Below are 26,167 nucleotides of genomic sequence, written 5' to 3' on the forward strand. Positions count from 1 at the left end.
TAATTAGCTGGGTGTGATGGTACACACCTGTGCTCCTAGCTACCTTGGGAAAGTGAAGCAGGAGAACTGCTGAAAGTCCAGGAGTCTGGGGTTGCAGTGAGTTGCGACTGCATCACTGCACTCCAGCCTGGGTGATGGTACAAAACCCTCTAAAAAACTTGGCTCAGTTACAGCTCATTAAGAAACTCTTAATTTGGGTGGTGCCTGTGGCTCAGTGGGTAGGGCGCTGGCCCCATATACTGAGGGTGGCAGGTTCGAACCCAGCCCTGGCCAATTTGCAACAAAAAATAACCAGGCATTATAGTGGGCACCTGTAGTCCCAGCTACTTGGGAGGCTGAGGCAAGAGAATCGCCTAAGCCCAGGAATTGGTGTTTGCTCTGACGCCATGGCACTCTGCCAAAGGCAATAAGGTAAGTCTCCGTCTCTAAAAAAATAAAATTACAGTAAAAAAAGACACTTGTTACTTTTAGTATCTACACCAATAAAATGAAATTAGACCCTTAACATTCAGATTTAACAATAATAGTTTCAACAATGTAAGAATCCTAAACTGTAAGATAACTCCCTAATTTTAAGGCATACTCAAGAGACTTGAATCCAGCTAAATTAATCCCATTACACTAATGTTTATTTCTCCATGTGCCTCTCCTACTTAACATTTCAAATTGGGATGCCCTCTGCACTTCTTTTTCTGAAGAGTGAAAGAATACTGTTCCCTTATGTAAACTTAAGGTATATCCCCCAGAGTGACTGCAATTGAAACTCAGAAAAAGTAAAATAAGTATCTCTAAGAAATAACATAGTATACTTTTATATAGAAAACTTGTATGTAACATTAAAAACCACCAAATATATTTAAGCTACTTACACATCTTTTTACAGAGTTCTTATCTTGTCTCAAGTTTTTAAGGGATAATCTGTCATTTGTATGAGTCAAAATGTATGGATTCGTCTCAGCGCACAAATTTTTGTGAGAATACTTTCAAGTTGATGGAATGTCACCTTTATATTTCAAATAATCTATAAGAGCATGTTGAGAATTATACCAGATCTTACTCAAGGGGGAAAAGACTAAAAAGGATAATTCTTTTTAGTTATTACCTAGCTACTATATTTTTAGAAAGAGAAGTAATCTCCATCATAAGCTGATATGGTTCCATATTAACATGGAAAGGGGAACTAAAAATCTGGAAATTTATATTTTTAAATAATGGCTTGCTTAAACTTACCAACTATAAAATTTCCCATTTTCCCAGGTGAGACAAGAAAAAACATTAAGGAGGTTTGAGGAATTTTATAAAGCATTTATCAAGCCACACTATACCAGTAATTTTTCTAACAGAGGAGCTGATACTAGAAATAGGCCACAGAAATGAGTTGTATAGAACAGACATTATGAATAGTCTCAAAATCAGGTAAACAAACAACAGCTATTACCACTTATGACATTTTATTGGCATGACAATTTACAAGGGTCCCTGTTGCATTATACATTACACTGAGTAAGAATCGTTTAGCCATCTACATTCATTCTTATTGGATATTTTTTCTCAAATTGTAATTCCCAACAGTGATTTTACCTATGAAAAGGGAACAACAGTAATTCCTTAAAGTAAACTGTAACTGGAAAAACGTATTTTGCTTTTAATTTAAAAACTCCTAGGATGTTAAAAAGTATACATACATGCCAAAAACTGAGTCATGGCCTTCTTAAATAGCTTTCTTAATTCTTTCTAGAAATATCCTTTGGTTCATTTTTATTTCCTTTCTCTAGTCTGTTAATGTACCTTATCAAAGAGTTATTTCCTGGCACTTGTAAACAAATATCCTTACTAAGAGGAACCATTCAGCCTTTATAACATGTCATAAAGTGTGAAGTTAAATTGTGGTTTAAAAAAATACACAGGCTACTTTTTATATGCTTGCCTTCGAAAAAGGTAACATCCAAAATGGCATTCCATTGTGGAGTTCTCAACCACCCTGGCCTACCAGGATATAGCATGGTATGATACTCTCTTTAATTTTGTTCAAGAGAATAAAACTAATCAGAAGTTAAAGCAATGCATTGGTACTTGTCAACACGGAACCTGCCTCTAGGAATTAAGTTGCTTTATTCCCACTCCCTATTAAATAATTTCTCAGCAAATCCTCCCTTTCCTATTGTCTTAAGTGGATAAATAAAACTCCACATTTATAGTCATGCACAAAGATTTAATGTCTAACCAAATAACCAGTTTATATTTATTTATATAAAATAAAATGGCTACAAAATTCTGTGTTGGGGATCACATCCATGTTGTTTTTACATGAAAGTATTATTCTAAATAGGGTAACATTATGTCCTGATTAATTGCTTTGGCAGGTATTTCCTCTTAACAATTTTAGAAAGACAAACTTAATGGAGTAAATCACGCAATACTAAGAACCTTAGGGCCATAAAATCACATATGCTGAGTTTGATTTTAGTTTTGTTTCTAATAGCTCTTTAACAAATGTCCCTCGCTGCATGTAAATCAAGGTGCAGAGATGCAGGGCAAATCACCAAAAGTAAAGATAAAAGAGCCATACACTAAAGATCTTCAAAAGTTTACATTAACAGAATAAACATTATCTTTTAATGCAAACACACAACTAATCAGTTGCTGAATTTACAAATGAAATATGGCTAATTTTACATATGCCCATAAAGCAGACAAAATTAACACTGAAATTTACTATTTCAGATTTTCATTCCTTTAAGAGTTAACCAAAATAAACATTGAAGGTTATTCACATTTGAAAGATTATCAGTTGAAAAATAAACCCTTGGCAAGAAAAAGAAAAAGGCATTTTACAAACTGCAACTTCGATAGCGAAAAAAGTTAAAACCAAGTTAGATCAATGCTGCAATAAGCTTCCTGCCACAACTTTTTATTGGTGACGTGTGAAAAATATTACTTAAAATACTATTAATGAACAGCATGTTGCATTTGTCTGTTTTTCCTTAGGGTTACACTACAAACTAATGTTTCAGCTGTCTAAAAGCTAAATAAATATGTAAGATATGAAATCAGGTATTAAAATATTAACTTATTCTGCAGGATTGATTATCCTCCTCCACACAAATGCCAGGATTACAAATTCTGTTCTGTTTTGTTTTTTCGTTAAAGACAACTGATAGGATTGGGATTTTTTTGCAGTATTACTACAAACCAGTTTCCGCTTTCAAATAGATGAACTCTAAGACCATGACTCAAATTATCAAATAAGAATAGGAAAAGAACACTTAATACTGAACCCAAATAGGAAAGGCTTCCAAGAATATTTTTTATAGGCCACTGCTTACTTTCAGTAAAAATAACTAACATTTTCTCAAAGTTTTCAACCTAATTTTTAATAGCTTGTATTTTTTAGCTGTTGGCGAAGTTTTTCCTTTTTAAACATTTGTTCAAGTTGTTAAACTGGTGTAGTTTACCCAAGTAACAACTTCCTGGTATACTTCAAAAATTAGTCACCCTACAATGTAGTGTGTTTGAATTAGGCAAGTGTATATAGTTAAAACAATTAGTGTGGACTCTATAAACAATTTCTGTTCAGGGATTTGTATGTAGAGCTAACGTTTACTTCAGAATAGAACATTAACAAACAGGGAAGAAAGAGAATCAGAACTTTCACAGAGCTGTACTTGACCATATCTTATAGACAAAGCAGAATTACAATGCGTGTAACAAAAACAGTAAAAGTTTTTAAAAGTTGATAGTTACAAATATGGTACTTAACAATTTCTACTTTATTTCAGTACAATTTTCAACAGTCTACTATTTCTCAAGATATTTGAAGACTTAAAACAAAATTTCTATAGACTACTTGCAAACGGTAAAATTTAAGTAAAATGCTTACATTCTTATTTGAAAACAAAAATCAGGTAAAAAAAAAAAAAAAATGGTGGGTGCAAGTTCTGCTCTCTGTTGCAATCTTACTTCGTATTTACTATTCCTAAGGAAAAAAGAGAAAGAAATTAAAGATTAATGAAGATGTGGACAGTGAAAAATGAACCATAATAGTAATTGTTCCCAAAAGTTAAATAATTCATCCACCAAACCCATACCCAAGAAAATCTACCAGAAATACAAGAAATTTTCTACCTTTTCTTCCTTGCGTCTGTCCTTCTTTTCTTCATTATTTTCCAAGGTCTCTTCCTCATCTTCAACAATCCCATCCCCTTGGTATTTGTCATGAGTCCACTTTGGACTGCTACCTGATTTTTTGAAGTTAAAGCGCCCTCTGCCACGTTGAAAAGTACCACGACCTCTTCCTCTTTTGGCCCAATAATCCACACCATCATCTCTGTCATCATGCTACAGAAAGGTTAAAAACAATTGTCAATGAAATGTCCTTATAAAGATGATTATTTCTTCAATCATGAGTTATGAAGACAGGGTATATGAGTTGTTAACAGTCTAAAAACACATTAAGACAAAGCCAGTGAAACTGAATTTTGTATAAAAATATATATACATATATTCCACTGTCAAAAGCATCATATCTTACTACATAAGTAACCTAAGGACTGAGGGTTGCTCAGAAAATTGTTTAGAGAATCTTAACTGTTAAATTACTGCTCATTTTCAGAATTCTGACTTTTTCTTTCCATTCCATTATTATCTCAATCTTAAGTCCACTTGTTATTATGCTGCATGCAATGAGATAAAATATAATCTTTTTCTAACAAGATTACCTTAGTCATATAGACATGGCAAAAGTCATAAAAATGTCAATACATTATAAATAATCCTCACCAAATAAAATAGGTGGTATGAATTTTATAACTTGCATATAAAAGATTTTAAATTCCACTGAGATTAAATGTAAATCAATGTATAGTACTTATCAATCTTCTGGGCTAGGGCGCTCCAATGACAAATCACAATGACATGGTACCTAAAGTTAACACCTCAGACCTTTTCTTTTTCACCAACCTGAAATATTACAGCTATCACATTCAACCTTAATTTTTCATTAACTATTTGAATACAGATGTTTCCCAGATTATAAAGTATTCCTTTTAGCAAAACAATCTGCAAAACTGAAAAGCAGGTGTTCCCCAAACTACAAATTATTCCTTTAAGCAAAACAATCTGTAAAACTTTTAATAAGTATTTGACGTTGCTGATGAGTGGGGCTAAACATTACATTCTAAAATACCAAAGGCCAACGTCTCCTATGTGTAATTTAATAAATTATTCCCTACCCTAATTTAATAACTCTTAAATCTGCTGCCCAGAAAATGAGAAATAAGGCAAAATGATACACTTTTACAAAAAAAAAGGTATCAGGCAAACAGAAATAGTACTGGTACTGACCAGTTTTCTAAAAGCTACTATAAATTTGTTTTTTAAATATATGCTTTCTTTTTCCAAAACACAACATGCCTGGCATGTTACAGATTATCCTTTTATGACCTGAAAAGCTCAGTTATATACTATATGAAAGAACACTTACCAACTGCTAGTAATTTATCTTCACCAAACCAATGAAAGATCACTAGCTAGAGGTATATACATATGACACCATAAAGAATGAATTTTGGAACTATCCAAAGTATAAATCTAAATACATCACAAAGAGTTTAAACTGCAAACCCAAAATAAACTACTTTAAAATAGTCTGCCATTCAAAATGATGCCTACTCAATTACATGCTCTCTTAATGCAGTAACACACCCAACTCTAGAGTTTGTTTCTCCATCTGTATTCCATACATTTCTGAGAAGAGGCAAACAGGTTTTGGAGTAGAGGCATGGATTTGAAGCTTAACAAAAACTATGACTTTGGGCAACCTAAAATTTACTTCCTCATTTTAATTAAAGGGATAGCCTCGAAAGAACATAAAACATGGGTAAGAAGTGCCTGGCCCAGTGTCAGACAAGCAAGCATCCAATAAACAGTGACAATAACAATGTTTCTACAGTGCTCAATGTGGGTCTCCACACTGTTCTGCTCACTTTATGTGTATTTACTCAACTAATCCTCACAACAACCCTGTTACTATTCCTATGTTAGAATTAAAAGAAATTGAGGCACAAAGAAATTAAGTAACTTGCCCAAGGTCACAACACTAGTCCTTCCATTATGGTAGATAGAACCATCACCTATAAAATACATCTCTATTAACAGAAATAGAGAAGGCAATGACAAAACTCATGCTACAGTGAAAACTACCCATTACCTTTAAACAATCATCTAAAGCTTGGTAAAGAAAATAGCAACTACAAGATTAAGCCGTGTCTTTCCTAGGGATACCTTGGCAGCTATCTAAGTGAGACTTTTGATGCTAACATACCCTAGCATTTGAGGATTTAAATTCTCAAATCTTACATCTAAGATTTCAATTCCATTACAATTTTAAAAATTAAATGAATAATTTAAAAATTAAATGAATTATTTCACAGATAATGACACACAGCCAAAAATACGTCAACAACAAGTCTGTATCAGAACCAAGACATTCTAAATCCTTGTATCTCTTCCCCAAAGAACATCAACTTTCAACCGGTTAATTTATCAAAATCCTAATCCTGAACCCCCTTTCCCACCAAGGACTTCCTCTTTCTGAGAAGACAGTATCAACGCAACACCAAAAATCTGCCTACTTCAGTACTTTCCCCCTTGCTCCAACTCTTCATACTCACCCCTTCACAGAATTCCAGGCTCTAATTAAAAAAAATTAGTATCTTTCCTGGAGTGCTTATAAAACATGATCATACCTTTGTATATATCCAAGTTTGGAGATGGGGAATTTTAAAACAGAATGCAACAAATGTTACTATAATTCAGTACTGGAGGATGAATGGTAAAGTACTTTCAGGACCCTTTAAGGATTGGGCTCTAAAGCCCAATGCATGGATTTGAAATCTGATTCCATTCCTCCTAGTCACACAATTTTGGTCAAGCCCCTCAATCTCTATACCTGTTTTTTCCACCTATAAAAATGGAGTAATAGTCCCAGTTCAAAAGGATTGTATAAGCATTAAATAAGTTAATGTAAAATAAATGGAACAGCATCTAACATATTACATAATTTAAATGTCACCTGTTAACTAAGTATAACTTTCATAGATATGGGCAAGTTTCTGTTGATCAATTAATCTGAAACAATCTATGGAAATGTCCAGTTTTAAACTTTTCTTGAATTATATTCTAGTCTCTATTAGTTATCTGAAAGGTAGCTTTACGTAAGATGCAAAATCTTTTAAATTCAAATAGCCATGTAAAAACCAAAGCTGCCATTTCAATGGCTCTTAAGTAAAAACCATAATTAACTTTAGCAATTAATTTATACAGAAAAATCTAGTGTGTTAATTTTACTTGATGTTCTGTGACAAATGTGTGTGTTCATATAGAAACAAAGATTTTTCTTTTTTTTTTTTTGAGACAGAGTCTCATTCCATTGCCCTTAGCAACCTCAAACTCCTGGGCCCAGTGATCTTCCTGCTTCAGCCTCCCATGTAGCTGGGACTACAGGCGCTCACTGCAACATCTGGCTAATTTTTCTGTTTTTAGTGTAGATGGGGGTCTCGCTCTTGCTCAGGCTGGTCTCCCAACTCCTAAGCTCAAGCAATCAACGTGCCTTGGCCTCCCAGAGTGCTAGGGCTACAGTCATGAGCCACCGGACCCAGCCTGAGACCAAGATTTTTAAATATAACCCAGAATAGCAACACAAAATATTACTGTTACTTGTAACTGGCTAAATTCTTATGGTAACACATTCTTCTTAATAAATCTACTGTCTAATTAAAAACCAACTTGAAATAATTATGTATCAATTTAAGGTAAAAAGTATGAGACCAGATTTTGAATGAATGCCATAGAAAAATGAAGGTCTGGCCTAATTATTTATAAATGATTAAAAGTGATAAACAATTAACTATCTACTTGTTCATCTCTCATTCCCTCTTAACTTTCTGACCTTTCATTCTGGGATCTATTTCTCTCAGCAGTTTTATACTCTCTTCAACCCCTATGAAATGTTTGGTCTTTAATCTCTTCTCTTCTGACTAGGTGATCTTATCACAGCTTTAATGGTAATCTACAAGACTGCAGCTCCTCACAGCTTTAATGGTAATCTATAAGACTGAGGCTCCTAGCTTGTTTCTCTAAACCTATATTAACAACTATCCACTGGACATCTCCACTTGGTCTCTCGCAGGCACTTCAAATTCGACCCATCCTAAAAAGAATGGTATCTTCTCCTCAAAGGGCTTCTTTCCTCTGAATTCCGTATCTTAGATCTCTTCTTCTAACTACTACACCCAACTATTCAGTCCCTGACTAAATCCCTATGAATACTACTTTCAACTTTTCTCAAAGATAGCCCCTTAGTTCAAACACTCAATTTCTCAAATTTTCTAACTAGTCTAATAACCAGTTTTTGTAAACACTGCTTAAACCCCAAATTTGTTAATAAAAAAAGTATTATGGTTTTCCACAATCTAACTCATGTTTTTCTCAATTTTCCCAAACTTATACTAACCAACTAACAATTCAAATACTAGAGTTCTCTCTTCCACGTTGTTTCATTCCTTCTGTTATCACAGTCTACCTGCCCATCTCTTAAAGATTCAAGACAAGTTCCTCTACATAGGTCTCTACTAATCACTTTCTACTTTGCAAAAGCCATCAATTCCTCCTTTGGGAAAAGTCACCATATAATCTACAGTGTTTCTCTACTACTGGTCTCTAAACCAAGAATTAGAATCATATTTGTATTTCCATCTTAGTACCTAGCACCAACAGGAGTCTGTTAATGCATTAACTCTTAAACCAAAAGTAGACAGATTTTGTATAATTTTCTATACCTGAATCAAATGCCTTTTTCTTTCCAGATTGTCAATTTAAGATACTCAACAAGCACAAATTTCTCCTCAGAAAAGCATAAATTAAGCATAGTGCACTCTGACAAATACATATAATGTGTCTGAATTCTAGGTCATTAACATATCAAAAAAGAGGCAAACAGATATTCATTTCTGAAACAAGTAAATCACCCATTTTCCAAACAAACCAGAGATCCACTTCAGAATACACCCATAGCCCACAACTAAGCAGATGTGTCATAGACATCCGGGTCTATTCAAATTTATTCGTACAAAGTCCACTGAAAGACATATCTTTAAGTCTAGTAATAATTTCCTCCTTGAAAGCAATTAATTTTCAGAACTAGTCCCTGAAAAGGAAATTCCCTGAAAAACTATAATAAAAATGGATACCTCTGCTAACAGTTTTGGTGTTTTCACGAGTCTTTTTTTTTGTTTGTTTTTTTTGTTTTTGAGGCAGACCCTCACCATGTTGCCCTCAGTAGGGTGCCGTGGCATCACAGCTCATAGCAACCTCCAGCTCTTAGGCTTAGGTGATTCTCTTGCCTTAGCCTCCTGAGTAGCTGGGACTACAGGCACCTGCCACAACGCCTGGCTATTTTTTTGTTGCAGTTTGGCTAGGGCTGGGTTCAAACCCGCCATACTCGGTATATGGGTCTGGCGCCCTACTCACTGAGCCACAGGCACGGCCCTCATGAGTCTTTCTATAATGCAGGAAGGACCTTTTACCCCATGACAAACTGCAGAAAATATTTATCCTTATCTAAAGAATTCTTCAGACCTACCATCTCTGGTGTCATCCTTAAAAAATTACTTCAGAGGAAAAAGTATCTCCATCACCAGGAAGCACCAAATCAGTGTATCTAGCAACTTTTCCTAAGTTTTCAAAAATGAAAAACTTTTCCATTTTTTATCTTCCTTTCACTCTAATGAAAGTTGACGGCCTCCTTGAGATCCTTAATTGCATGTACTATGAAAGAACTCTCCTTTTCTTTCATTTAAACAACTGTCTGTGAAGATGGAAGGTACATCTCAATGTGAAATTTCTACAACCACTGCTGTCTTACAGACAGATATGAAACATACGTTAAGCTCAACTATAAAAATGTTCTTCTCTGAATGTGGCTACAAAATCAGGTGTATTTTTAGTTTACCCTGATCAGCCTATATGCAATGTCAAGAAAGTTATGGACAAGACTAAAGGGACCCACATTATCAAAATTTCAAATCACCAGGGTAAGGAATTTGTTAAAAGGTTTCTCACATTATGGTGAAATTTTCTCATAATAGTGGATATCTGTACTCAAATATATTCACCTAGTATGTTTTGAAAATTAATGCAAATCAAATAAACACAGATTTCTAACACCCACCAAGAAGTACTTCTTGCTCTTTGGGGTATATTCTGGATCCCATTCCTCTTCCTTCGGTCTCTTTTGAAAAGTAGTATTTGAGTTGTTTGGACCAGTATTTGTCCCAGCAAAAACTCCTCTGGCTCTTCCTCTGCCTCTAATTCGAAACTGATTAACATTAACAAAGTTGTTTAGTGATGCAATAAAAAAGGTATTTAGTTACATGCAAACTCTTAATTTTACTGCAGTAACAAAAAAACATATGCCCTAATTTCCTATCTAAATCTCAAAGCCACTAAGGACAGAAAGGATGGCCATTGCTACACCACAGGCAAAAAAATTCTGCCTACTGAAAGCAGAGTAGGTTAAAAAGAAATGAGCGATCAATCTAGTGTTAGAATACTGCACTTTCATGACCTGAACTAGTATTTTTAAAATAATCAAGGTTTTTTTTATTCCTTTGAATTATCCTAAGAGCCCTAAGTGTTCAACCATACCTATCACCATACACACTTATAAGCAAAGCTCTTCTCCTTCACAAATGATCTAATTAATGAGCTCTAACCAATACCCAGCTAGAAACCTGCTCAAGGTAGGAATCTAGAAATTAAAAAGGCAAGAATATGCACTACTATGAAGTCATTAAATTAATAATTATAACAACTTATGGAAACATGGGGATAAAGTATATGCTGTGTAGAATAAAAAAGGACATGTATGATTTCTATGATAGATAAACACATTAAGCAAGGATTTGAAGAAAACAGGCAAAAATGAAAAGCTGTAATACAAAGATGAACATACAGATATTTTCTTAATGTTTTCAAAAAGTGATTAAGGAAAGGAATCTCAATAACTTTCCTTGACTTATGTGTCTTTAAGGACCATGTAAATTACTGATCTCCAAATCAAGAAGTGTTATTTATGGAGATGTTTCTAGATCTCAAAATGGCATTTCTTAAGTAACACAATACTTCACATACCATTTCATTTCTCAAGACTAATCCTGACTTTAGGAATGGCTCGTACAACAATCTCTTTAATCATGTATTTGACTTTCCTTATATGCAGTACTCTAAAGTCCTATCAAATGATCAAAGATAACTGCTTACAAACGTTCCTCGTGGTCGGCTAACTCCTGTAAAGCCTGAATATTCTTTCAGTTCATGGTGCGTTTTAAATTCTTCTTCTCTTTCCTTCTTACTCTCCTTTTCTTCTCGAGAACTGGGAGAAGACGGTGATGCTGAAGAGGATGAAGATCGAGAATGATCTTGCTCTCTACTTTTATGTTTACTGCAAAAGAAATAAAGAACACACACACAAAAATGTCATTTTTAAAAAGATAAAAGACCTGGCTGAAACTTACAATAAAAGGGATATTTTTCAAGTCAAAAAATACTATCCACTAGTAAAATTGTAACATAAGTAAAATAACTGGGTATTTGACACAGTCTGTTTCCATTCTCTTCCAATATGTGCTTTACATCACTACTGAAAAGCATGCCATGGCCTGCTAGTTAGAAACTAGTAGTCTGTAAACTTCAAGAATAAGGTTTAGTTCTTCAGTATTTTTAAGTTAACTTATATAATCTTTTATTCTTTTAACAAAAGGAAAAGAAGAGTAGCAACAAGAAAGAATGTTCTCAAGGCCACGTTTCAAAATGACTGCAGTTTGTACACCCTGGGTGAAAACAGTTGGTATGGTATGGGCCATAATATCATTATAGAAATAAAAAGCATATGACATTACAAATAACAGTCATGAATTTTTAAACACAAGTAAAATCCACCTTTTACCTAATGAATAGCAAGAAGAAAAGATTATCTATAGTAAAACTTTGTATTCCTATTTGACTCTATGATAATCAAATTTACATGATTCTAATACAACACTTGAAAAGGTCATACCTGCTGTAAACTCTTACCACTGCTAACAGTATCCATGGAAATATTTTGAAAGACTAATACACATTGCTATTTCTAGTCCTTCCTCCCCCCCATCTGTCCCATGTTAAACCACTAGATTTATCAGTTTTATAATTCTTGTACTCTGGGTGTTATGAGTTGAAAAAGTGCGGAATCAAGCATAACGAACCAAAGTTCTTACACAAACTGTTTCTAGAAATGCACTGCATTGAAGTCCAACCTCCTGATGTAGCCTGGATAATAGGACACATTAATTTGTCATTTTTTTTTTCAGTGTTAGCTTGCTATTCCAAAGTTTTTGTCCTCATCCACCATAAGCCGTGTAAAAGACAAATACATTTTTGCTGTAAAACAAATAATTTTAATTGTTTAAATTTAAACATTCGATTACATAGTCAAAATTGAAAGCAATTAAGCTGACAATTATTAAAGGCTAATTAGAAGCTAAAACCTAACTCAAGACAATTTTAACAATTACCTGTCATCTTTGTAAGATTTGTATTCCTTGTAATCTTTTGGAGTTTTTTCTTGCTTTCTTGATCCACTGGATTCCCTGGAGCCCTTGGAATCCCCCCGTTCTTTACTTCTTTCTTTTCTACGGCGATCAATGTCATGCCGAAGATCAGCAGAATCACACCTTAATTTTTTATCTCCCTATAAAAAGATGTAAAATGCAAATTTCAGAGGAAAAACAAAAAAAACATACAGAGAGAGAAAGTTAATTTTGTGCCAGTTATTAACTGGCATTTTAATATAAAGAAAAAAAAAAGGATCATATACCACCACCTAATTTGTTTTAAAAATGCACTTGTTTTTACAAAACATTTGTGTACAAAAAACTGCAGTAGGACTTGGAAAGTTTCTAAAAGCTTTTCAAAGATTTTCAAAACAATGTATTCAAAACAATCCTCATAAAAATGTCTGTACAGTAAAATTATACAAGTATTTTTCCACTCAGCACATCTTCATTAATTATCCCTCATCTGTCCAAATGATTTTAATAGTTTAACAATGACAGATTATAATCCATAGTTGTGACATAGCCTTCCATCTATAAAGTTAAAGGATACTAATGTAATTCTCATTATCAAGCCTCATTATCATCAAAACTCTTCCCAAATAATTTGACCAACCCAATTAAAAAAAAAAAAAACACTTGTAAAGAATTTTGTAATTTTTGTAACATGCAAGTGGAATATGATTAATGAAACCAATTGATGTTGAACAAGGGTAGAAACAAAACAAGAAAGATATTATTCGCAATCCTGTACTCAGTATCTTGGGCCATATACTGCCCTTTTTCAATTCAGGTATTGCAACGGACATTAGTTTAAACTGGGTCACAATTCACCTCCTTCTTGTTCCATTGCTTTTTCAAATACTATATAATTTAGGAAGATGGAAAGAGGCATCTAGGAATGAAGAGAAATTATACATCAGTAAGATGCTAAGCAATGTGGACATCCTTCAACAGTTAAGAAGTATTTAAAAATTCTGGGAAGTCAAAGCATTCATAAAACTGAAAGTATGTATCACCGAATGATTATCAACTACTCAATGGTGCTCCCAAAGTAATAAAGAAAAACTAATCAAGAACAAAAATTTCCTTTTCACCTAAGTATTACCAAGTCCACAGAAAAAAGATAATGTAAGTGGAACTACTTTGTAAACTACAAACTATATAACATATATTAATTACACATTAGTGTGTTAATTATTCATTCAAATAGGAAGATAAAGGCTAAAACCAATGTCATATTCTCTTGTCCATCCATTAGTCATCTCCACTTTTTCTCCTCCAGATCAAAATCTGGTTTAAGTAATGAGGAAAAATACTCTCTAATACTCTCTAATCAGGATAGACAAAATTAACCAACACTGAACCCAAGGTATTAAAAGCCAAAAAAGTATTTGCCTCTCAGAATGTTTTTTTTCCCCAAAATCAATATGCCCCAGGCAAAGGAATCATTTTCTTTGTAAGCTCAAGATTCCACATCCAATAAGTTAACAGTATACCCTATGAAACAATTTGTATGCCACCATTGTTAGTAACAGCTTGTACTAACAGAAGTGCCAATGCTTTCAAGATAGCCCCAATTATTCAACACCTCCACAAATATATTCCCAATTTTCTAACTAGAAAACTAAGGTTGAAAAATCATTTTCCAACTATCATATACATAGTTCCTCTTAATGGCCAGAAATGAAAACAAACAGTACTCCCAAGTTCCCTAACCTTTTCAAAACAATGGATAGTTGCTCCCATTCTACCTTTCCCCATATTTCTACTACCACAGTAGACACTTGATGGCCTGTGATATAAATCAGTCTACCTAGCAAAAATCAATTTTAAAGTATCAAAGTATACCAGAATTCCCTTTAACCACTGAATTCCATTCTCACCAAGCCCTTTCAATGCTTGGTTCCTTTCTCAAGCTTAAAAGCCATTCTCCCAACCTACAAATATTCCAATAGTGACAAATATGCTTTTACTTGAAAAATCCGTTTGTAAAATCAATTCTTAGGAAGCACATTTCATAATCCACAAAATACCCATTAGGATGGGGATTGTTTCTTGTTATCTGTGAAGAATCCAGAGATAATCAATTCAGGAACACATAAAATGAGAATATGTATTTATTCTGGCTTATCCATTTCACCTCAAAACCCTTGATAAAATCTGTATCTCTGCTTTTGTCCCTCTGCCTATTCACTGATTCTTCACCCTTTTCTTAGGACGAATTTTTCCTTTCACTAGCATTTTTAAAAAGTACTCTTCATTTGACTTCAGTTTAGTGTCAGCTTAATTCTTCTAAGAAGAACACTGAATACACTGCCATAAATACATATGATGTATTTACAATTAGAAGATATCTATAAACACCCTGCCTTGAGAAACTATATTTAGTGTATTAACTAGGATGAACTTAACTTGAAAAAAAGTACACTCAAAAACATACCTTTTGATTTTCTTCTTTAAAAACTCTCTCTTCCCCTGCTAAACGGGTATGCTTCCTCAGGGCGCTTGGAGAGATGTCAATTCTCCTTAAAATAAAATAAAGTGCATTTGTAGCATTACTACTTATTAACCATATGATTTAAAAAAACCCATGTTGTCCCTATTAGTAAAATTGACAATTATTTCTCTATCAACTATTTTAGCACAGTAAAACCATTAATCTAATTCCTAATAGAGAATTAAGAAATAAAAACTATAGCCAGTAAGAATGAATTAAAGGGCGGCACCTGTGGCTCAGGGGATAGGGCGCTAGCCCCATATACCAAGGGTGGCGGGTTCGAACCCGGCCCCAGCCAATCTGCAACAAAAAATAGCCAGGCGTTATGTTGGTGGGTGCCTGTAGTCCCAGGTACTTGGGAGACTGAGGCAAAAGAATCGCCTAAGACCAGGAGTTTGAGGTTGCTGTGAGCTTTGACGCCATAGAACTCTACCAAGGGCGATAGGGTGAGACTCTGTCTCTGAAAAAAAAATGAATTAAAATGACTCAAACAGATATTTTTATGTAAAAATGAACCCTGACCTTTTAAAACACTAAACTATGTTAGCCATCAAAATAGAAAAACAGGCTTGGCACCTGTAGATCAAGCGGCTAAGCCACATATACCAAAGCTGGTGGGTTCAAATCCAGCCCGGGCCTGCCAAACAACAATTGACAACTACAACCAAAAGAAAAAAAAAAAAAAAATAGCCAGGCGTTGTGAGAGCCTGTAGCGGGCGCCTGTAGTCCCAGCTACTTGGGAGGCTGAGGTAAGAGAATCGCTTAAGCCCAGGAGTTGGAGGTTACTGTGAGCGGTGATGCCACAGCACTCTACCCAGGGCAACAGCTTGAGGCTCTGTCTCAAAAAAAAAAAAAAAAAAAAAGAAAAAGAAAAACATGGCTCAGCGCCTGTGGCTCAAGCGGCTAAGGCGCCAGCCACATACACCTGAGCTGGTGGGTTCAAATCCAGCCCAGGCCTGCCAAAAAACAATGATGGCTGCAACCAAAAAATAGCTGGGCACTGTGGCAGGCACCTGTATTCCCAGCTACTTGGGAGGCTGAGACAAGAGAATAGCATAAGCCCAGGAATTGGAGGTTGCTGTGAGCTGTGATACCACAGCACTCTACCCAGAGGGAAAGCTTAAGGCTCTGTCTCTTAAAAAAAAAAAAAAAGTAAAACATGGCTCACACCTATAATCCTAGGGCTCTGAGAAGCTGAGGCTGGAGGATTGTTTGAGGTCAAGAGTTTGAAAGCAGCCTGACAAAGAGCGTGACCTCATCTCTACTAGAAAACAGAAAAAATTAGCCAGATGTAGTGCAGATCTGTAGTTCCAACTACTTTGTAGGCTGAGGCAGGAGATTCACTTAAGCCCAGAAGTTTGAGCTTGCTTTGAGCTATAATAACACCACTGTACTCCAGCCCAGGCTACAGAGCAAGACACTGTCTCGAAAGAAAGAAAGGAAAAGGGGAGGAAAGTAAAGTAACAAATAGAAAGCAGAAGAAAAGGGCGGCGCCGGCCCCATACACCGAGGGTGGTGGGTTCAAGCCCGGCCCCGGCTGAACTGCAACCAAAAAATAGCCGGGCGTTGTGGCGGGCGCCTGTGGTCCCAGCTACTCGGGAGGCTGAGGCAGGAGAATCGCTTAAGCCCAGGAGTAGTTGGAGGTTGCTGTGAGCTGTATGATGCCATGGCACTCTACTAAGGGCCATAAAGTGAAACTCTGTCTCTACAAAAAAAAAAAAAAAAAAGAAGAAAACAGAAGAAAAAATGAGCCAGGTACAGTGGCTCACACCTGTAATCCCACCACTCTGGGAGGCTGAGGCAGCCTGGGTTATACAACAAGACCCTGCCTCCACCAAAAAAATATGAAAAACTAGCCAGGCACAGTAGCTCATGGTTTAGTCCTAGCTGTTCTACTCAGGAAGCTGAGGAAGAAGGATTGCTTAAGCCAAGAAGTTCAAGTCTGCAATGGGCTACAATTCCACCACTGGGCAACAGAGCAAGAACCTGGCCTCTTTACAAAGAAAAAAAAAAAAAAAATATATATATATATATATATATACACACACACACACAGAAAAAAAATGTTTTGATTAAAGTTCAAAATACTCTCAACGAACACACATGAATAGGATTATTTGCTCCCAAGTAGTCTCTTCAATATTTGTACATAATTCTGTATACTTCTGGTTTTATTCTGTGCCTTTCCTTTTTAAGCTATCATCAGTTGCAACTTCCCAGTGCTTCCTTAGCAGTTATGTCCGAAACTATGCCAAACTGCAGTGTGTGCTAAAGAGTGTGATACCCTATAGCCAATATCACTATAATCACCACCCTTCAAAATGAGATTACATTTTGTAAATGAAAAAACTGATATCCAGAGATTAAATAACCCGTCTTGCCTGACTTCAATGTTTATACTCTTTTCATGAAAAACAGTTCTACCTCTTGTCAATCATTTTTAGCTCAAGGACTTACCAGAAGTAAATTCAAAGGTTACTCTAGGTATCTACGCCACTCCACTCCCCCAAAAAATAAAGGAACTGATAATTAATTCTATACTGCAGAGTAGTAAGCATTAATATTTTAAGTTCAAACAATTAGTGCAAACCAAGTAAACTGAAAATTAAGTACATTACAAAACTTTTGAAACGTAGAAATATACTTGTAAGTACAAACAAGGTATAAAACTAGTTATTTGTATGATGATGATGATGACAAACTTCCTATATAATCTTATTTAAAGTGTCTTCCTAGCACAACAACATTTTTATATACCAATTCAACAGTACAAATACCTGTGTATCTCAGGACTCTTTTGCCGGGTACTATGTTCTTCACTGGCTTTCTGATACGAGGTGAACCGCTCGTTTAGGGTCATTGCAGACGATTTGAAGTATTGCTCTGTTGATTTAGGAGAAATACTGCCCAATTAGTTACCTTTACTTCAAGAAAGATTTTTCATTTGTGACAGAAGGGCATGTAGCAGGTGAAAAAAAAAAAAAAAAACTCAAGAAACCTAGCAGAAGAGAGTCAAGTATTACAAAGAACTCCTACACTTTCTCTTTTAACTTCCTGCACCTCTCAGGTAAGGGGGATTGCAAAATTCCTCATAGGTCTCTGTCAATAGTACAGATAATCCAAGAACAATTAATAGAATACATCAAGAGTCACTAATTTCATTTCACTAATGTACAACTTTCTCAAACAGAACAAAATGGAAACAATAATATGTGGGTATCTTTATACCTTGCTAATATGAACCAATGACTACACCAAGTAATCATTTGCAGAAAACAAAAATTAACAAATATGGAATTAACTACAAAACTGGTCTGAATAAACTACTAATTTTCACTGAGGACTATGTTGACATATCAACAGAAATGGATTTAAGAAAAAACTGAATACTGTCATTCAACTGGAAAAATTATTTTGAAATCCATTAACATTCACTAATTATTCCAAAAATCTGGCATCTTGGCAAACTTGACAGTATTTGGTATTTTAGTTTTGTTTTTCTTTAAACAATTTTAAAATTAGTAATATCAATACTGATTAGTTTTTAAACCAGTTCAGATATGCTGTAAATGTAAAGTAGACGTATAAAGTCATGAGCTATGAAATGTTACATTATGAAGCAAGCTATCTGCTTAACAGGTCAACATACATCTGTGTCAACTTACCGCCCAATATCCAGCACATGTCTCATAACCAATCATTAAAACTTGAAACGGCCACTACAAGGGTAGTGCCTCAATCATAATTCCATGAAACCCAGGAATTTGAGCTAGCAACTCAGTTTTTATGCCATTTTTGCCAGGAAGACAGAAGATTCAACTTTGCCTGTATCTTTCAACAGCTATTTTACTTTGAAACATGGATTTTGCCATTTCAAAACATATTCCAGGACCTAGTTACAATGAAAAAGAAAACATCACTGGGCATTTTCAGCTCTATATAAAGAAAGAGCTGTTCAGATCGGTTGCATAATACCAATTATGAAACATAACTACAGTTCTTTTAAAAAAGGAAAAAGAAAATGAAAAAGGAAAAAATGTAGCAAAACCTGATCTCAAAATTCAGCAATAAATTGTAAAATATGGAGACAGGTCAAAAAAGGTGAAAAATTTAAAAATTGTTAATGTTTCACATTTTATGTACCACAATAGCATGGTCATAAACTGGTTCACAAATCTACTTACAACCAACTAGCAAAATTCTTTTGTTATCATATTTAAATAATTACAGCCAAAAAAGAAATCCGTTAACTATTCACTGTTTTGATGTATCAAGCACACAAAGAACTGCTGGTGACTGGTTTATTAAATGAATTATTCTCATGTCAAAAGACAAATTTTTAAAAGGGAAGGAAGAGGCTTAAGACCAACAGCCATGGAGGTTCCTGGGAAAGAACCTGTTTCACAGTAAGCTGCCTTTTGAACACAAAATTATGAAAACAAAACTTTAACAGAACTGCCCAAAAAAAGTCATACTCTAAAACCTTTGAAAATTATTAGTAATTTTCAAAGTACAATTACTTATTGGTGAAAATAAAAAAAATCACTACTTTAGTTAAAATGAACATCCTTATCTTTAGGACCTAAAGAACTATCATGATTATTATCCTAATTAGTCACTACCCATGTAATCACTATTTAGCTAATATACTTTTAAGCTTCTTGAACGCTTTTCCCCATTAAAAATCCTAACTAAATTCTCTTCTGGTTTATTCATCACCACTTTTGCATGTTTTATAGCAAATGTAGCCTAAGAAGAAAGTTACTAAATATGACTTTCCACTAGTTTCCCATTTCTTTTAAAGTTGAAAAGAAACTTAGTAAATAATATCCAATAACGTTATTTCCTCACTTTGTTACAAATCTATGCCAAGAGTACAATTATCCACAAGTTATAGCCACGCAACGAAAGATTATCTGCAAGCATCCTGCACTTCAAATGACACATTTTCAAAACACTTCCAGCATTAAATAAATCTACATCATGCTTTATCATGATATAGACTTTTAGGGTACATTTTAACTCTAGCATTTTGATCACTTTTTCTCAAATAGTTCCATGAGTTTCAATTCTAGAAAGACTGAAATCCTTCACAAAACACTACTTTTCCAAATTTTTAATTGATATATACCTACTAACCCTGAGGTACACTACTTATTAAGCATAACTAATCATTTTTTTATTTGCATGCAAGAGAAATTTAATTCACAATACTAAACATACCTTTTACATGATGAACCAAGGACACAATGTGTTGAATAAATGACTCTGAAGTGCTTTTGCTGGCCTGTGGCAACTTAATGTGGTCAAAGATGGATCGGAATTCTTGCTCCTTCTTGACAGAATGAACAAGTGTACTAGCAAGTAGCCTGTCTTTAGTCAAGGAAGCAGGTCTGGAACATATCGATAACACACACACACACAAACAAAATATACCACTGGTTTGAATATGAAAATGGTAGGTTCAGAAAATAAGAATTAACTAGAATATTAACTAACTACCCATAGATTATTTATGGCATCAAGATGGAATTACCTGTTAGAATCATCTAGAGGAACAGGTGCCATTTTGAGTTTGACTTCAGGACGATGAGAATCACTAGCTATCATTTTGATCCTAAGTGGGCTCTCCTCTCTGAAGGTAGACTTTTCTCGTGCATCCAGATTCTTATGTAGAGGGGGACTGTAATCAAAGAGGTCTTTGAGCTTTTCAGACTTTACCTGCTCAGGTGACTGAGTTTCTTTCTTTACTGTTATTCTTTCAGAACTTTTGTCTTCCTCCTTGTGCTTATCTTTTGTAGTGCTAGGCCTTTCCACGACATATCCAGTCTCTTTAAGTTTGTAATTTTTTTCTTCTCTAAATCCATCACTTTCTCTATTGCCTTTCAGTGAAACTTTTGACTTGTACTTGAGTCCTTCCTCCTCTGTATTCCGATGAGATGCAGTAGCAAAACTTTTACCCTGATCTGCGAGAACTGACTTCCTGAACTGTCTATAATCCTCTGTCTCCTCTGTGTCTTCCCCTTCTGAATCATTAAACTTTTGTTTTCCAGACTCTTTATCACTGAAGTAATCTAGAGCTTCCTGATCTTCCCATTCTCCCTCTGCCCTCCCTTTCTCTGATCCTTTCTCCTTTGGAGCCTCTTTATCCCTGGTATTACCCCTATCAAGAAGGAATACTCTAGACTCTTCATCTGTGAACCTGTGAATAAGCAAAGAAGAGGACAGTAACTCTAGATTGCATTCACTGTAGATCATTTGCATATTTAAATGTTACCCAATATCACGGAACCAGCAATGATTGAAAAAACAACCCTACTGAAAGTGCATTCTCAAGATTTCACTTTTAAAAATCATCAAAAGCATCCAAATAGAACTCCTACACTGATTTACATGTTATTTACAAATTTACATGTTATTTCCTAAGATTGAAAAGTAAAGCCACTCTCAGAAACTTGTTCGTCTACAATTCAACACAAATCCAAATTTCTAGAGACAGCCTAAGTTTAATTTTTAAAACTAAAAACCATTAATAGATTTAGAATTCTACTTAGACAATACATATGGATGTTAGAATTCTACTTATACTCAAAATTTCAGACTATTTCACTTATGTCTCATCTATTAATATCAACAAGAGCTCATAAGTAGACTTCAAAAATTGAAAGTATTTAATACTCTTTATCTGAGTCACAAAATAGTTCATATATACTTTGCTCTAGAAAATGATTTCTGGCAATATTAAGTAGAACTAAGTATCAGTTCAATAAATTCTAGGGTATACAGTATTAAATCATAATAGCCTTCTCACTCTATTGTCTCACTTGGTTTAAGTAAATCACACTACACTAATCAACCAATTTTCATTAAGTTAGCAACTCTCAGCAACAATTGAAGTCAGAATTCAAACAAATTATCTGTTTAAAATGTCAGTGAGAAATACCATTATCTTTTCTATAGCCAAGGAAAAATTATTAAATATAGACAGCTGGCCAGTATATAATGCCACAGAAGTAAGAACATGTAACATAAATGCATTATTTCTTCAGTCACATTCTAATGCTGAAAAGAACAAAGTAAGCTTTCAATGCTTTTTATAATTTCTAAAAGTTGTTAGTTTTTAACAACAGTACATTAGTTAAGCATGAAGCTACTCAATTTCTCATATATTTTTTTTTGTAGAGACAGAGTTTCACTTTATGGCCCTCGGTAGAGTGCTGTGGCCTCACACTGCTCACAGCAACCTCCAACTCCTGGGCTTAAGCGATTCTCTTGCCTCAGCCTCCCGAGTAGCTGGGACTACAGGCGCTCACCACAACGCCCGGCTATTTTTTGGTTGCAGTTTGGCCGGGGCAGGGGCCGGGTTTGAACCTGCCACCCTTGGTATATGGGGCCGGCGCCTTATCAACTGAGCCACAGGCACCGCCCAATTTCTCATATTTTTAATTCTAGACTAAAAATGGATAAAATTAAAAGGATTATAAATTAGTTTTCATTAAAACACGTAGGTTCCAAAATGTACTAGATATAAGTAAAAACAATTTGGAATTATAATGAAGCAAAGTTATGAGTAAAACCAGCTAGCTAAATACATTGTATGTATCACCACACAATTTTACATCTTAAAATTCCAAACAGAATTCAAAGACAATATTATAATGTAAACGTCCTAATTTTAGTTTTTACCTTTTTAAGAACTTTCCAGTCTTTGCAGTTTCCTGATCTCCACCATCAGGATAAAATGATGAACGTCCCCGTCCCTCGTCTCTTGGCGCATTCTGTGGTGTGATTGTCTTTGCAGGACTTCTTCGTGAAGGGATGTGATGAATTGGACTATTCTGAGAAGGACTATATCGGCTAGATCCATTTCCAACAGAACCAGACCCAGACCTTTCAGGACTATGCTGAATGGAATGTGAATGCTGAGAGGGGGTATTTTTTGCAGAGTGTACTGTACTGAGCATAGGGGCATCAGAGCAAGATGAACTCTGACTCGGTGGTGTAGCAATAGGTGAAGGACTATGTGGTGATCTGGGACTATTATCATAAGCTGAAAGGCCAGGCCAAATATCACCAGATGTGGCTGATGACTTATTAAACTCATCAATAGATTCAGATGGATCATGTTCAAATGTATCTTTCTGTTCCTCCTGTGATTTACTTTTCAAAGGACTCTCTTCTTGGGCTTCCCCTTCAGCTTTTTTGGTTTGTTTTTCCTGAGACCCTCGTCTTTTAGAGACAGGAGATTTGCTATATGGTGATGAAGAACGAGAAGAAGACGATCTCGGAGACCTAGAGGATCTATATGACCGGCGAGATCTGCTTCGGGATCTTTGAGAAGAAACGGATCTTCTTTTTGGACTTCGGGAACGTGAACGACCTCGTCTAGGACTCCTAGAATGCCTTCTATTCCAGACAGGTCTATAACCACCTCGATGATATCTACCTCCTCCTCCTTGATAATACCCCCTACCTCTTCCTCTGTACCCATAAGGTCGTCTCATTCCTCTATTGTTTCTGTAATCTCGACGATAATCTCTAGAATACATACGATCTCTACTACGAGACCTTGAATATGTTCTGGAACGAGACCTAGAACTAAAAATGAAATAAACGTCACTGCAAGAAAAATATTCTATTGTACTGTTCTACACACTTCTGGATGAATATAACATGTAAATAAATTATAAGACAAAAATACACATTTTTTTAAAAATTATTTGTAAAAAGTTTGTTGTTTCCAATCAAAGAGCCCTAATGTAAATATTGAAGGAATAAAGGCCTTAAGAATGAAGGGACAAAAAATGAGAAAAAAATTGTCTAACAACAGGATATTATTAGCAAATTATAGTACATCTATACAGCAACTTAAAAGTGACAGTGTAAAATATTTAATGGCATACCATTATGCATAAATGGGGAAAGTTTCCACAAAACTGTATCAGTCAGGTACCATTTATTAAATACATATAATACAAAGCTAGGCCTCAAAGAAAAATTCCATTTTCCTCACTTCCATTTTCAATTTGTGGTGTCTACTTCTTACACTAAGTATTACTATGTGAAGAAAAATATCCAAAGTTAATCATTTTTAAACAAAAACATGAAATTATTCTATTGTTATAATTCAAATAATCAGAGAACCTATGAACTAGTACGTAGAGATCATTTATTATTCAAGTAATTTTTATATTCGTCAATTCCTCTCTTGATATTATGGATAAATACAAAGAAATCCACCATTTTACTGAAATCTAGAGGTAGATTAACTATATTTCAATCCAAGCTCTGCTACTGATTAGTCTGTAACTTGTATAATTCTCAGTTCTCCAACTCTTAAAATGAGGATAATAAATCCATTTCACAGGGTTGGAGTTTTTTAGTTTTGCTTTGTTTCTGAGACAGAGTCAGGGTCTCATTGGCACCCAGGTCAGGACACAGTGGTATGATCACAGCTCACTGCAGCCTTGCAACTCCTGAGCTCAAGTAACCTTCCCACTCCAACCTCCTGACTCTAGGCACCCCGCTAATTATCTTCAATTTTTTTTTGCAGAGATAGGGTCTTCCCTGGGTCTATGCTGCCCAGACTGTTTTCAAATGCCTGCAAGCCCCAGCATCCCAAAGTGCTGGGATTACAGGCATGAAGGACCATGCCCTGTCCTAGTGTCATAGGGGTTTTTAAAAATAAAATATATTAAATAACCGGGCATTGTGGCGGGCGCCTGTAGTCCCAGCTACTCGGGAGGCTGAGGCAAGAGAATCGCTTAAGCCCAGGAGTTGGAGGTTGCTGTGAGCTGTGTGAGGCCACGGCACTCTACCGAGGGCCATAAAGTGAGACTCTGCCTCTACAAAAAAATAAAATAAAATAAAATATATTAATGGGTTTAGCACTGGGTCTGTATATGACAGGCACTCAACAAATTCTACCTGGTATAATTATTATTAAAAGAATTAAAAGCATATTAACTCACCTGTATCGCTTCTTTCTAGAATGTGATCTTGATCTTGATCGAGAACTAGACTGTGATCTAGACTTTGATCTTGAAGAATGTGATCTAGAATTCGAGCGACCCATTTCCCTTCTCCTAGTCAAATAAAAAAGCAAAAAAGGTTAAAATCAGAATACAATTGAAGTTTCACATTATGTATTTATTTTCAGGTACAAATTCAAAGTTTAAAGTTTCTCAAAGGATATTACACATCATTATCATTCTTTCAACTGAGTATTTAGAAAACAAGTCAATTATCCCTGACTAAAACTGTTTTCACCTGCATGACAGATACTGTATATTGAAGACACAACAGAAGATTTCTATGGACTGCCCCACCTATGTGCCTCAATCCAAAAGGGCAGCAGCTGCAGAAGCCAAAAAGAGCAATGATATCAGACTACAGCAGCATGTTAGATGTTATTCCATGCCCAATACAAATGCCTACCTCTCCTGTAAAAAAGATAAATAGTATCAGAGTATTATAGATAAAGAACCTGAAATAAAGAAAATACAAGTGGCACAATACTGAAGAAAAATAAACCTACCAGACTGTCATCATAGTGCTTTATGGCCTTGAAATGTGACTAACCTGACCACTCCATATATACAATAGTGCCTGGAGTGGTCTCCTAGTAGAATAAAGGTTACTAAGTCTCTGAACAGCTGGAGCCATGGCTCTGCTCTCAGTAGTCATGACTTCAGAGTAAGAGTGGACTTATATGATAATGCCTAGTTCACCCTGTAGCTTTCTGGTAAGAAGATAAAAAAATGACAAAAGATAAAGAAACAGGGAAGATTTCTGCAAGAAAGAGACATTAGAACTACAAGAAAAAGAAAACTTGGGCACCAGCATTTTAACTTTTCTAAACACTATATGATATCTAGTGCTATAATCAGACCTCATTGGGTACAGAAATCAGTAACTGTTAGGACTAACTGATTCATCACACCTACTCTTAACAAGTTGAAAAAATATACATACTTAGCAAATCATTGCATACATATCCCCAATGTCCCATTTTCAA

At 35.1% G+C, this 26,167-nt stretch overlaps 1 protein-coding gene across 3 annotated transcripts in view; it reads right to left on the reverse strand.

Annotated features, from left to right (window-relative positions):
* Nucleotides 1–1,434: 1,434 nt before the first annotated feature.
* Nucleotides 1,435–26,167, reverse strand: part of BCLAF1 (BCL2 associated transcription factor 1) — a 33,624-nt gene continuing 8,891 nt past the window's right edge. The window contains exons 3-13 of one of the 3 annotated variants that reach the window (XM_053591168.1): nt 25,122–25,235; nt 22,837–23,748; nt 20,687–21,352; nt 20,374–20,543; nt 17,928–18,033; nt 15,094–15,178; nt 12,612–12,787; nt 11,320–11,500; nt 10,229–10,375; nt 4,126–4,338; nt 1,435–3,976 (exon numbers count right to left, since the gene is read on the reverse strand). In XM_053591168.1, coding sequence (XP_053447143.1) covers nt 3,971–3,976; nt 4,126–4,338; nt 10,229–10,375; nt 11,320–11,500; nt 12,612–12,787; nt 15,094–15,178; nt 17,928–18,033; nt 20,374–20,543; nt 20,687–21,352; nt 22,837–23,748; nt 25,122–25,225 — 2,766 coding nt within the window. In that variant the 5' untranslated portion in view covers nt 25,226–25,235 and the 3' untranslated portion in view covers nt 1,435–3,970. Of the gene's footprint in view, nt 3,977–4,125; nt 4,339–10,228; nt 10,376–11,319; nt 11,501–12,314; nt 12,478–12,611; nt 12,788–15,093; nt 15,179–17,927; nt 18,034–20,373; nt 20,544–20,686; nt 21,353–22,836; nt 23,749–25,121; nt 25,236–26,167 lie in introns of those variants that run through there. The other 2 variants (XM_053591171.1, XR_008380123.1) reach the window with 2 other exon arrangements.

The sequence above is a fragment of the Nycticebus coucang genome, chromosome 5 (assembly GCF_027406575.1).
Source record: "Nycticebus coucang isolate mNycCou1 chromosome 5, mNycCou1.pri, whole genome shotgun sequence".
NCBI classification, from domain to species: Eukaryota; Metazoa; Chordata; class Mammalia; order Primates; family Lorisidae; genus Nycticebus; species Nycticebus coucang.